Source organism: Mesoplodon mirus, assembly GCF_964341445.2.
Source record: "Mesoplodon mirus genome assembly, chromosome: 3".
Lineage (NCBI taxonomy): Eukaryota > Metazoa > Chordata > Mammalia > Artiodactyla > Ziphiidae > Mesoplodon > Mesoplodon mirus.
Window position 1 is genome coordinate 95,406,362 of NC_138978.1, and position 13,225 is coordinate 95,419,586.

General features: G+C 36.8%; 1 protein-coding gene across 6 annotated transcripts in view; it reads left to right on the top strand.

Moving 5' to 3' along the window:
• Positions 1–13,225, top strand: part of CDC14A (cell division cycle 14A) — a 172,881-nt gene that overhangs the window by 54,609 nt on the left and 105,047 nt on the right. For all 6 annotated transcript variants that reach the window (XM_082614086.1, XM_082614089.1, XM_082614085.1 and 3 more), the window contains one exon: positions 6,232–6,311. In XM_082614086.1, coding sequence (XP_082470212.1) covers positions 6,232–6,311 — 80 coding nt within the window. The remainder of the gene's footprint in view (positions 1–6,231; positions 6,312–13,225) is intronic.

Here is a 13,225-nt window from a genome sequence, read left to right on the forward strand (position 1 = left end):
ACGGGCCTAGCCGCTCCGTGGCATGTGGGATCTTCCTGGACCGGGGCACGAACCCGTGTCCCCTGCATCGGCAGGCGGACTCTCAACCACCGTGCCACCAGGGAAGCCCAAAACAGAATTTTTTTATGATGAGAATTCTTAGGAGTTACACTCTTAACAACTTTCATATATAACATACAACAGTGCTAATTATATTTATCATGTTGTACATTACATCCCTGGTACTTATTTATCTTATAACTGGAAGTTTGTACCTTTTGACCACCTTCATCCAATTCCCCCTCCTGTGAGCCCCTACATCTGGTAACCACAAACTTAATCTCTCTTTCTATGAGTTTGTTTGTTTTTGAGTTATAATACCTACAATACTACGTTAGTTCCTGTTACACAACATAGTGATTTGGTATTTCTGTACATTTCAAAATTATCAACATAGTAATAGTCTAGTTGTGATATGACACCATTCAAAGATACTGTATAGGTATTGACTATATTCCCCACATGGTGCATTTCATACCCATGACTTATTTATTTTGCATCTGGAAGTTTGTACCTCTTCATCTCCCTTACCTATTTCTTTCCTCCCCTCACCTCCCTCACCTCTGGCACCTACTCTGTTTTATGTTTGTTCATTTGTTTTGTTTTTTAGATTTCACATATAAGTAAAATCATACAGTATTTGTCTTTCTCTGTCTATTTCACTTAGCATAATACTCTCTAGGTCCATCCATGTTGTTGCAAATGGCAAGATTTCATTCTTTTTTATGGCTCAGTAATATTCCATTGTGTATTACATCTTCTTTATCTATTCATCTATTGATGGGCACTTGGGTTGCTTGCATATCTTGGCTATTTTTATAAATAATGCTGCAACAAATATAGGGGGGCATATATCTTTTCAAATTAGTGTTTTTGTTTTCTTTGAATAAATACCCAGGGGTGGAATTTCTGGATCCTATGGTAGTTTTATTTTTAATTTTTTGAGGAGTCTCCCTACTGTTTTCCATAGCAGCTGTACCAATTTACATTCCCAGTGCAGTGCAGAAGGGTTTTGTTTTCTTCATTTGCTGTTTGTTGTCTTTTTTGATAATAGCCATTCTGACAGGTGTGAGGTGATATCTCATTGGGGTTTTGATTTGCATTTCCCTGTTGGTTAGTGATGTTGGGCATCTTTTCATGTGGTTGTTGGTCATCTGTATGTCTTCTTTGGAAAAGAGTCTATTCAGATCCTCTGCCCATTTTTTAATTGGATTGTTTATTTTTTTGATGTTGAGTTGTATGAGTTCTTTGTATATTTTGGATATTAACCCCTCATCAGATATATCATTTACAAATATCTTCTCCCGTTCAGTAGGTGTTCTTTTTGTTCTTCTGATAGTTTCCTTCACTGTGCAAAGCTTCTTAGTTTGATATAGTCCCCTTTAGTTTTGCTTTTGTTTCCCTTGCCTGAAGAGACATATCCAGAAAAATATTATTGAGATTGTTGTCAGAGTACTGCCTATGTTTTCTTCCAGAAGTTTTATGGTTTCAAGTCTTATATTTAAGTCTTTAATCCATTTTGAATTTATTTTTGTGCATACTTATGCATGTAGCTGTCCAATTTTTCCAACACCATTTATTGAAGAGGCTGTCTTTCCCACATTGTATAGTCTTACCTCCTTTGTTGTAGATTAATTGCCCAATGGCATTTTTCACAGAACTAGAACAAATAATGCTTAACTGTGTATGGAAACACAAAGACTTCGAATAACCAAAATAATCTTGAGAAAGAAGAGCTAGAGGTATCATGCTCCCTGATTTCAAACTATACTACAAAGCTACAGTCATCAAAGCAGTATGGTACTGGCACAAAAACAGACACATAGATCAACAGAATAGAATAGAGAGCCCAGATATGAACCCACACTTGTATGTGCGATTAATCTTCACAAACAGTTTAGAGTTTTAAGAGTTATGTATTTTAAAATTCATTTATGTGTAGAGTCTGTGGCAAGTGATACTGGTTTTCCATTTATAGCAATGATATAAACCACTTTAGAATACATTGATTTAAGTTAAAAGGGTATGTCTTTAAAGAGAAATGGTAATACATGGTGCTACATGTGGTGGCAGAAGTTGAGAAAGTTGATGCATGATTAATTGAAGTTTGGGAAACATTGACTTATTTTTAAATAATATGTTATACTAGCTTGTAGTACTGTAACTTTAATTAATTGTTAAATAAAAACCTCATAGTCATTTTAATTGGTTGACTCTTACTTAGTTAAAAGTAAGAACATATATGTCAAATGCTGTTCTATTGAGAAGGTTTATAGGACTTCCTGGCAAAGAGTAGGGCAATTTTATAAAAGTCATACATATACCCACGAATTTCAAGGATAAATTGGCATGGCAAACCAAGCTCTATGCAAAGGGCTTTTGTTAAATTTTATCAATCAAAAGTTGGGGAAGAATCTTCTGGTTTGGGTTCATATATGCTAATATTTAGTGAGAAGAGTAGACAGCATATTATTTTCTCCCTGAGAAGCAGAAAAGGAAAATCAGGATATTTAGAAGATGCTTTGAAGTTAATTTTATCCAGAAAGTATTTTTAGAAATATTAGAATATCTGGGAACAAATCTTTGAGTAACAGTTAAATATAGATTTTATTTTTAGAAATAGTACACATTTAAAATTTCATAACTGATTTAGTTACTCCACATTTAAAAAACAAATTAATACACCTTACTACAAAATATAAGAAATGTGGAGATAGTAGAAAATATAAGTAGAAATTCCTTCTTCTTCCACTAATATTCCCCCAGCCCTATTCCTTAGGCACAGCTACTGTTAATAGTTTGAAGTCACCTAATTTTATTTTATTTATTTATATTTTTGACCGTGCCATGTGGTTTGTGGGATCTTAGTTCCCTGACCAGGGATTGAACACAGGCCACAGGGAACCCATGGACTACCAGGGAATTCCCCTGAAGTCACCTATTTTTTTTTTTATAAATTTATTTTTAAAAATTTTTGGCTGTGTTGGTCTTCGTTGCTGTGCACAGGCTTTCTCTAGTTGTGGCGAGCGGGGACTACTCTTCATTGCTCATTGCAATGGCTTCTTTTGTTGCGGAGCATGGGCTCTAGGTGCGTGGGCTTCGGTAGTTGTGGCACGCAGCTCAGTAGTTGTGGCTCTAAAGCGCAGGCTCAGTAGTTGTGGCACACAGGCTTAGTTGCTCTGTGGCACGTGGGATCTTCCCAGACCAGGGATAGAACCCATGTCCCCTGCATTAGCAGGTGGATTCTTAACCACTGTGCCACCAGGGATGCCCTGAAGTCACCTAATTTTAAAAGTCAAGTGTAATGGCATTTAGAAATTGGAAGAGTAGGAATCTTTTTGTTGTTGTTGTTCCAGATTCTGCTTCCATTACCTGCATCTATATTTTTAAGCAGATATGATGTATGGAATTACTGTGGGCTTTGGAGTCAGATCTGTGTTCGAATTCTAACTGCATCACAGAGCAGCAATGCGAGTTTGGGAAGTTCCTTACCTTTCTGAGTGGGAAGTTCCTTACCTCTCTGAGCTTTAGGTTCCTCAACAGCAAAGGCTTAATGTTGTTTTATTTCCAACCTCTGATCTGGCCTAGTCTGTCTCTCTGTCTCTTTTTAATAGGAAACATATCTAAGAAGACCTGGCATAAGAATCCATGACACTTTTTCTCCTGGAGAAATGGAATTTGGTATTTTAATGACCCCAATGTGCATGCATTCAGTAATACACTCCTTTATTAGAACATTTCACCACCCTCCCAAGTACCTATCATCAGGTTGTAAAAGAACATTGTATTTACCTGCCCCTGGGATCCTCCTGGAATTTAGATGGCCTCTGTTGGGTTTCACTTTGCACTTATTAATAATTTAGCATTGGGATAAAAATAAAAACAAAGACTCTCATCTTACAGTGTGAGAACATGGGTCACGTGTGCTAAGTCATGCAGGTAAGATGAGTAGCAAAACTCAGTGGGGTATCCGGTCTAAAGAGGTCTTTCATGTGGCCTATTGTGTCCCTCCTGTAGAATGATTGCCTTAGAATTAAAGAGAATTAATGTAATTGCTCCTGAAGAGGGAAATGTATTTTTGCTTTTCAAAGGTGGTTGTATAAGCTTTAATTATCTAATCCAAACACAGGAGCTTTCTACAAGCAGCTTTCCCTTTTAGCAGGCATAGTCAGCTTGCAAATACTGCTGCATCTTTAGGTTTGGAAAATCACTGCATCATAACCAACTCTGTTGAGTATATTATATAACCTACTTGTTAGGGAACAACAAAGTCCTGTTTTAATATTGGTTACTGAAAATGGTCTTTAAAGCTAGGGTTGGTTTACGTGAATTTTTATAATTATTTGAGCTGCAGCTTGAGATGTGGTTCTCCGTTGGTGGAATCTGTGTCTCATGTCTCGATCATTGTTTTACTGTGGTTTCATTTTCTGTGCTGTTTTTGTTTCATATTCAATTTGCTTTGCTTGGTGTGTGCTTTATCAGACCTTCTTGTTTACTTGTCACAGGAATATGGAGCTTTCTTAATAAAGTTAGAAGTATCTTTTTATGTATTTATTTTAGCTTTCTTTCTTTAGAGAATTGAAGTGTTTTCTAGTCCTGAAATTGTTAATAATTAAGTACATGTAATATATTGCTAGTGGAACAGCTTAAAGCTCAAAGAAACTTTGTAAGTAGAGAAGAAAACCCTACTTTTTAAGAACTGGGACTCTGTCATTCTTGTTGAAATGCATAGGGTTTCTTTTTTTTTTTTTTGATATCTGTATATCCATAGGAATAACTGATATTTATGGAAAACCATTTTAGTCTACAGTGCCTAGTCAACCATTTCAAAAATTATTTCTCTCTTGTCTTTACAAGCTTATAAATATATATATGCATATATGTATAGATACATATACATTATTATATGTATTTATTTATATAAATATATAAAATTATATGTAATATTACTATATGTACTAATGCATAGGGTTTTGATGTTGGAACATATTAAGGAAATAATGTCATTCTTTCTAGGTAGAGAGGATTTTAGGGATGAAAGTTGATTCAAACTACAGAGGAAAATGATCAGTGCTCCTGTCTGAGAATTAAAATATTAAATTTCTCTTAGAATAAAACCAACCTCTCCTCATGGTTTGCAGTGCTCTTCACAATCTGAACACTACCTGGCTTTCCCTTCCCCCACTGCTCTAGCCACACTCACCTCCTCTGTCCAACTCACCAAGCTTTTCCCGCCTCAAGGACCCTGGCCCTTGTTGTTCCTCCTTTCCCTTAGCTGTTCCCATGGCTCTCCTCCTGAATATCTCCAAGAGACCCCTCCCTGACCATGTCAAGGTATTGACATGGTACTTTCTTTCCAATACTCTGCTTATTTCCTTTTCAGCACTTATCTCAGACTGTATTTATTTTTGTTAATTATTTTGTTTTGCCCCACAAATGTAAATTCTATTAAGAGAGGTGCCAGTACCTGATAAAGTGCCTAGCACTTAGTATATAGTCAATAAGTTGATTAAATGGAAGTTGTTTACTGGTTTTAAGAGCTCTTTTTTGTTTGTTTCTTTATTTAAGATCAGTTTATCATGCTGGACTGGAGGGATTTAAGTATCCTTGACATCAAGAGCCAAGCCAATATGTTTTCCAGTGCTCTTACCTGCATGCATTTCCCCCCATTTCATTGTGATTTTATTGATTGTTTAGAGAGCAACATGCGCTTTCCTCAGAGACAGAGAACTCTGTAGATCTCCCAAGGGTATTGTGCCCTGAGATGTCTTTCAGAATTCACCAGGAACTAAATTACCTCGCAGCAGATCTTCTACAAAGGACAGGGAAGTCTGTATTGGTCTTTGTTGAACACACAGTTCAATAATGGAGGTACAATTATTCTGCTCCCAAAAGGGAAAACCTTGCCATTGTATCTGTTCAATGTGCCTTGTAAACAGCCCTGGATGGCCCCTTTATGGATTTGCCCTGTGTCTTTAAGCTCTTACTCATCCTTAAGACAAAGGCTGTTGTTCTGCTTCAAGCTGAAAAGGAAATTTTGGCAGCTTGCTTGCTGTCTAAAGATCAACATTATCACCATGACAGTTGTCACTTTCAAAGTGGAAGAAGGGAAATGCAAATTTGGTGAGTAATTAAGTTAGTTTTGTGTCATTCTTTGGTGGTGTTCTAAATGTTGCTATTTATTTGTCTTAGGTAATCTATTTAAAGAAGACACCAGAAGAAGCCTACAGAGCACTCCTATCTGGCTCAAATCCCCCCTATCTTCCATTCAGGTATAACTGCTTGTGAGACTTGAGCTATGGCAACTTTGCTGGACAGCTCGCTACTTTAGAATTGGAGAATTGTGTTTTTTAATTGTATGAAGAGTGTGACCATGATATTACATGGAATGAAATGAGACAGTAGTTTTTATTATTTTGTTTTTGTAGAGACCCCCTCCCCCGTCTAGTAAGAATAAAATAGCTTTCCCTTTTTAGGAATTATTTTTTTCCTTGAATTCTTTCTATACCTTGACAGTTTAAGCACAAACAGTGCCTGATTTATGACCTAATAACCATGTCAAGATTTGTTAGATTTCAATAATCTACATCACTGATTCATCCATTCATTCTTTCATTTTGTGAGCATTGATTGAGCTCTGACCAAATGTCAGGGGCTGGGAATATAGAATAAGAGCCTCAAAGCACCTGCCCAGAAGTACATATTTAGTGGGGACCCTAATCACCTGTTTAGCAGACAAATCTAGCTTCCATCCTCAGGAAGCCTGTCTCTCGTTACAGTGCTGGAAAAGAATGTTTTGTAAGTGTCACCTGAAGAAGATATTTTAAAAATTTCTTGTAAACTTGAGCTTATTTAAAGAGTAGAAGGAAACGTACTACTTCTACTTCAGAAGAACTTCCACAAGAGTCATCTCTGATAGAATTGTGAATGATTCTAATGTTTTTGCCTTTTTGTTTATTTGTGTGTCCAAATCTACAAGCACATGGATTGCTTATTATTGTTACTAGTTCAAAATTACCAACAATAATGAAAGAAAGGAACAGGAAAGATGGAGGAGGCCTCTTTGTCTTCATTACTCTCCTGTAAACTCAGAGAGGGCAGGTCCCAGTGCCTGACACTTAAAAGTGCTTTTTGTAAATATTTATTTTAATGAATAAATTAAGACTAAATCCCCTAAGATCCAAAGGATTCCCCCGTCTGTTTCTCAGACCACAAGAGGGAGAGTTATTAGGCACAGGGTGGATGTCAGGTGAGGAGGAGGAATAGGGACAACAACAGCTAGTATGCTTGATCTTCTCAGTGAAAGCAAGGGGTAAAGTACTGAAATTGGGACAGTGAGAGGAAAATATCTTCAAGCAACCTAGAGGATGAGCTAATTAGCCATTGAAGGACAGATAAAAGGTTACAGATTATGTAGAAGAGAGTTTTAATGGTGAGGACAAAGCTTTTTTTTCCTCCCACTTCTAATGGCTTCTATAATTTGAAAGCTCTTTGTACAATTCTATTTTTTAGAAAAAGGTAATTGTTTTAGTTAATTTGGGCTGTTGTAACAAAGTACCATAGACTGGGTGGGTTGTAAACAACAGAAATTTGTTTCTCACAGTTCTGCAGGCTGATCAGGTGCCAGCATGGTCAAGTTCTGGTGAGGGCTCTCTTCAGGGCTGTAGACTGCTTACTTCTCACTGTGTCCTCACATAGTGGAAAGAGGGCAGAAAAACTCTCTGGGGTACCTCTTATAAGGGCACTGATCCCATTCATGAGGGCTCTACCCTCATGACCTAACGACTTCCCAAGGTCCCACCTCCTAATACCATCCCATTGGGGATTAGGCTTTCAACATATGACTTTTGGGGGGACACAGACTTTTGGTTCATTGCAGTAAAAATGATAATATTAAGCACTTCCTAAATTCTAAGCAAAGTGGTTAAGAGTGCATGATTTGGAGGCAGAGACACTGCCTGGGTTCGAAGGTTCATTCTGCTCTTTTCTATATGTAATAAGTAAGTATATGTAACTTGGGCAAATTACTTATCCTCTCTGAGCTTCAGCTTCCTTTTCTGTACAATGGCTTCAGAGCTATCCTGAGGATTAAATGAGGTAATGCATATATCACCGTGCCTGGTGCAGTACCTGGTTTTTGTTTTTATTGTTGTTGTTAGTACTATTACTATTATTAATAAGAAATAAGGATTATCCACAAGGATATAAATATGAATAGGAAGTATTTCTAATGATCACACATTCTAGTAGGGGCAGGTAGCTCTATAGGCACGTAATTAATTGTTAAAATGTTGGGTTTTGTAAAAATAGAAGAAAAGATTCTGACAGAAATACGAGAAAGTATCAGACTCATTTAAACTAAACTTTTAAAAGGTTTCGCAGGTAGAGGAGGAAAAGTTAGGCATCTGTGTACCCTACTGGAAAGCCCTGGAAGGGATTGTGTCTGAGGCAACTTCCAACATCCTCTGTGGTAGGAGCCATAGGATCCGTGGTGAGAGAGGGGCCAGCAACTGTGAAGGGATCATAGGCGTAATTTTCCTTGAGACAGTGAGGCCTCATTAAATCTGTTTTTTAAATCAGAAAAATGTTTACAATTTTTTGTTGTTATTTTGAAAACAACACATGCACCTGGGAATTATAACACTGTAACATTTGTAAAATTGTAATTCCAGTCAATAGGCCCAGTGGACATTGTGGCTATTCAGACATTTTAAGTGGAAAATATATATTAATTTTTATGCTTGTGATAGTATCCACTCAGAAGTCATGGGAGATGTATTTGTTTCACAAGCCAGATGAGCCTTGCTAACCTTAATTGTGAATTTAGGTGAAGATACTGGAGAAGGAGAAGGAAAGAATGAATTCTTCCTTTAATCATAATTATATTTTAGCTTATATGTGATAGGTAATTAATTTGTTTCCTGAGAGCTAGAATCTTTGAATAATTGATAAGATTGGAATGGAAGAAAAGATATAAAAAATTATTACTACTTAACATAGAATAAATCATAATTGTTATAACTGTAGCTTATTTTTCAAACTGTTTTTATTTAAATATTTGAAAATATAAATACATTAACATGGTTCAAATATTTTAAAATATATATAGTTTATAGTGAAAACTCTCTCTCCCACCCTTGATTCTTATCTGTCCAGTCCTTTCCAAATAACTTCTGGTATTCGTTTATTCTATATCCTTCTAGAGTTTCTTTATGCATATATAAGCAAATAAAGATGTACAGTCTTATTTTCCCCATTTTATCACAAAATGTAACATACTGTATGTACTATTCTGCATCTTGATTTTTTTTCACTTAACTCATCTTGGATATATCTTTTCACATCAGTAAATAGAGAGCTTCCTTCCTCATTCTGTCCTGCTGTATAATATACAAGAATGCATTTAATTGGTCTCTGACAGGTAGAATTTTAGGTCATTTCCTATCTTTTTAACTGTAGCTTTTTAAGTCACATGGCCTCAAATGTATTTTAGAAGAAAGAAACTGAGACAGTACTCTGGAGAATATTGTAGTGTTGTTAGACATAGAGAGTTTTAGTTATTTGTTTACCTGAAAAAAAGAATACTTAACACAGACATCAGGCGTTTTTTCCCCTTAGTTTAAGCACCTATTTCCAACTAAAAGTTTGACCTTGTATGTAACTAAGCTGTATTTCTCTGATAATGTGACACCAAGAGTTGGTGTACAACTTAATGTATTTACATTAAGTTGCATTTCTAAATCCAGACTCTTCATAAATCATACATTTGAAGCAGGAAATACCACACAGTGTGCACTTATAATTCAGTGGAAAATTTAGTTGATAGAATACTACTAGTTTTCTGGAATTTTCCTACAGAAACAATTTTTTTCTTAATGCTGAGATAAGATGTGAGTTGATTTTAGTCTACTGCCCAGATCAACTAAAGCTAATGCAGTATTATCAAGAATGACCTTCATACTAGTCCTAGTCAGTCATCATTGCCTTTGCCTTCCTTTGATAATCTGGATTCTATCATCCACTAGGTTTTCCACCCCATTTATTGTTAAATTACATCTTTATTTTCATTGTCTAGATTTTTTTTATCACACTTCTGCATTAATACTTTTATTTATAAAACAGGAAGCCTCAAAGGAACTTCTATTTAAATGTGATTGTTTTATTGTCTAAAAATTAAGAAAAATGAGGACAGTGTTGAAGGCTTGTTGACGTGTGGTTGGTATCTTTACATGCCCTCTTTACTGAAATGCCTATGTTACCATTTGTGCTATAGGGTTTTAGTCTTTCTAATAAAAGTGTTTTAAGGTTTTAATTTAAATAACACTGTTCTTCAAGATTTATTGATTTAACAAACATTTATTGGAGCAGTCTCTTCCGTAGCACCTTTGCTCATTTTTCTAGAGAGGGTTGGCATGTTCTGTGCCTATAATTTCCTATTACATTTTGTTCATGCCCCATTACATTTGCTACATACACCATTAAAACAAATGTCTTATATTGTAATTATTTGTTTGCATGGCTGACTCTACCAAATATGGCTGACTCTTCTCTCAGGGGCTGGGACTGGGCTCTTTCCTTATTTGTGTGCCAGGGAATACATAAATTAATTAATTTATTGCTTTTTCTGTGCCAGTCACTATGTTAGACTTATGGATCTAAAGATTATTAGGACAACTAGGTACCTGCTCCAGGAGGAAGGAGATTTAACACTGGAACTGGAGATTGGAGGAACTATTAGGGGTAGGCATCATGAATGCCTTTCACATTATGATGAAAATGGAGAATAACAATCCAGGTACTGGCTTTAGGTGCTGTAAGTTTTCATTTGTATGGCATAGGTTGTTTTTTATAATGGTAGGTTAGGTAGGATACTATATAATATGATGTTTGCAGTATATTACTATAACCACAAGTACTGCCTAATTGAGTTTTTCTATTTGGATTTATCTTAAAAATGTTAAATTAATAGTTTTCTATTAACCTAGTTAAAAATTCACTAAAGATGAAGCAAATTAAAAAAAAAGATTTGGGTAGATTTACTGCTTATTCTTTTTTTTCTTTCAGTTTTATTGAGATATAGTTGATATACAACAATGTATAAATTTAAGGTGTACAGCTCAATGACTTGACATTCATATATTGTGAAATGATTACCACAGTAAGTTTAGTTAACACTTATCACCTCATATAGTTACAATTTTTTTTCTTATGATGAGAACCTTTAGGATCTACTACTCCCTTAGCAACATTCAAATGCCCCATAGAGCAGTGTTAACTATAGTCATCATGTTGCACATCCCCAGTACTTATTTACCTTATAACTGGAGGTTTGTACCTTTTGACCACCTTCCCTCAATTCCTCCCCCCCCACCCTCATTTACTGCCTATTTTTTTTAAAAGATTTTTTCCCATTTTATTCCATTTTCTTTTGTTTTTAATTAATGTATTTTATTTTTGGCTGCGTTGGGTCTTTGTTGCTGGCCGCGGGCTTTCTCTAGTTGAGGTGAGCGGGGGCTAGTCTTCATGGCAGTGAGCTGGCTTCTCATTGAGTGGCTTCTCTTGTTGCGGAGCACAGGCTCTAGGCGCACGGGCTTCAGCAGTTGTGGCTCGTGGGCTCTAGAGCACAGGCTCAGTTGTTGTGGTGCACAGGCTTAGTTGCTCCGTGGCATGTGGGATCTTCCTGGACCAGGGATCGAACTCGTGTCCCCTGCATTGGCACGTGGATTCTTAACCACTGTGCCGCCAGGGAAGTACCTACTGCCTATTCTTGATTACATGAAGTATAGTAGACTTTGGAGGCATTTGAATTTCTGGCTTGGTGTGACACTCAAGGAGTATTTGTTGTGATGTTACTGTCTGCAAGTCAGTTTTAGGGTGTTCCATTTAATGGTAAAGTAGTTCTGTCGAAAAATGTACTTTTCACTTGTACTAAGGATAGCCAATGTGTTTATCAACAGTGACTTTATCTCAAAACTAGGGAAAGAGGGTATTTTTCACCTATTTTAATTCTTTAAGTCCATCCATCTTTACTGTAGGCTTGTTTGGCAGTTGGCCTTCAAGGGAACAAGGGGCTTTTCAGTTCTGGGGCCAGAGTCGGAGTTTGAATTGGCAAGCCCAGTATGAATCCTTTTAGGTTCTCTTCCTGTCAGTCAGTGTACTACCAAATTGATAGTCCATACTGTTGACCAGTCATTCTACAAAGTCATATTAATTGCAGCCTGTCTAAAGTCCCATGAGACCACCAACCCTTATTGGAATTCTTAGATTATTTTCTTGGCAGTCAATGGCAGTGTTTTTTAAATCTGCATTTTTGGGTGTTTATAAAACAGTGTTTGTGAAAACTTTCTAAATCTCACAGAACACTGAAAAGGTGACCCATCTAAATCGCACAACTCTGCTTTTAGATCTTTTTTGTGCTTTTAAATTCACTTTGCGCTTACTTCTTTTTTTATTGGTCCATATGTATTAGCTTGGTAACTTTTTTGGTATTAATGATTCATAAATCTGCTAAAATGCAATTTTTCTAGGACATATAAAATTAAATGGGGAATACAACTATACAGACAATAAATAACATCTAGGGGCCCAGTTTTGAAGACAAATAAAGAAAGCGTGACTTAAAAAATAATGACTAGGTGCAGAGGTGAGGTTGAGGTAGGGTGCTGTGCTGATATCCAGTGAAATAAAGCTGGTTGAATGTTGGATGTCCTATCATCACCAGTTTTTAGTTTAGTGTGTGGTTTTTTTTTTTGGTGGGTCTCTTCCTGGATAGGTCCAGGAACATATTTTTGTGTGGCTATTTTATTTTAGCTTGGAGAAGAGGCTTATAGGTCAGTGTTTCCCAAAGTTACATTGGTTCTCATACTTGGTTTTAAAAAGTCTGGGAAGGGGACTTGCCTGGTGGCGCAGCGGTTAAGAATCCACCTGCCAGTGCAGGGGACACAGGTTCAATCCCTGGTCTGGGAAGATCCCGCTATGCCGTGGAGCAACTAAGCCCCTGCACCACAACTACTGAGCCGGTGTTCTAGAGCCCGCGAGCCACAGCTACTGAAGCCCGCGTGGCTACAGCCCGTGCTCCGCAACAAGAGAAGCCACCGCAATAAGAAGCCCGCACACTGCAACGATGAGTAGCCCCCGCTCTCTGCAACGAGAGAAGGCCCACACACAGCAACAAAGACCCTACGCA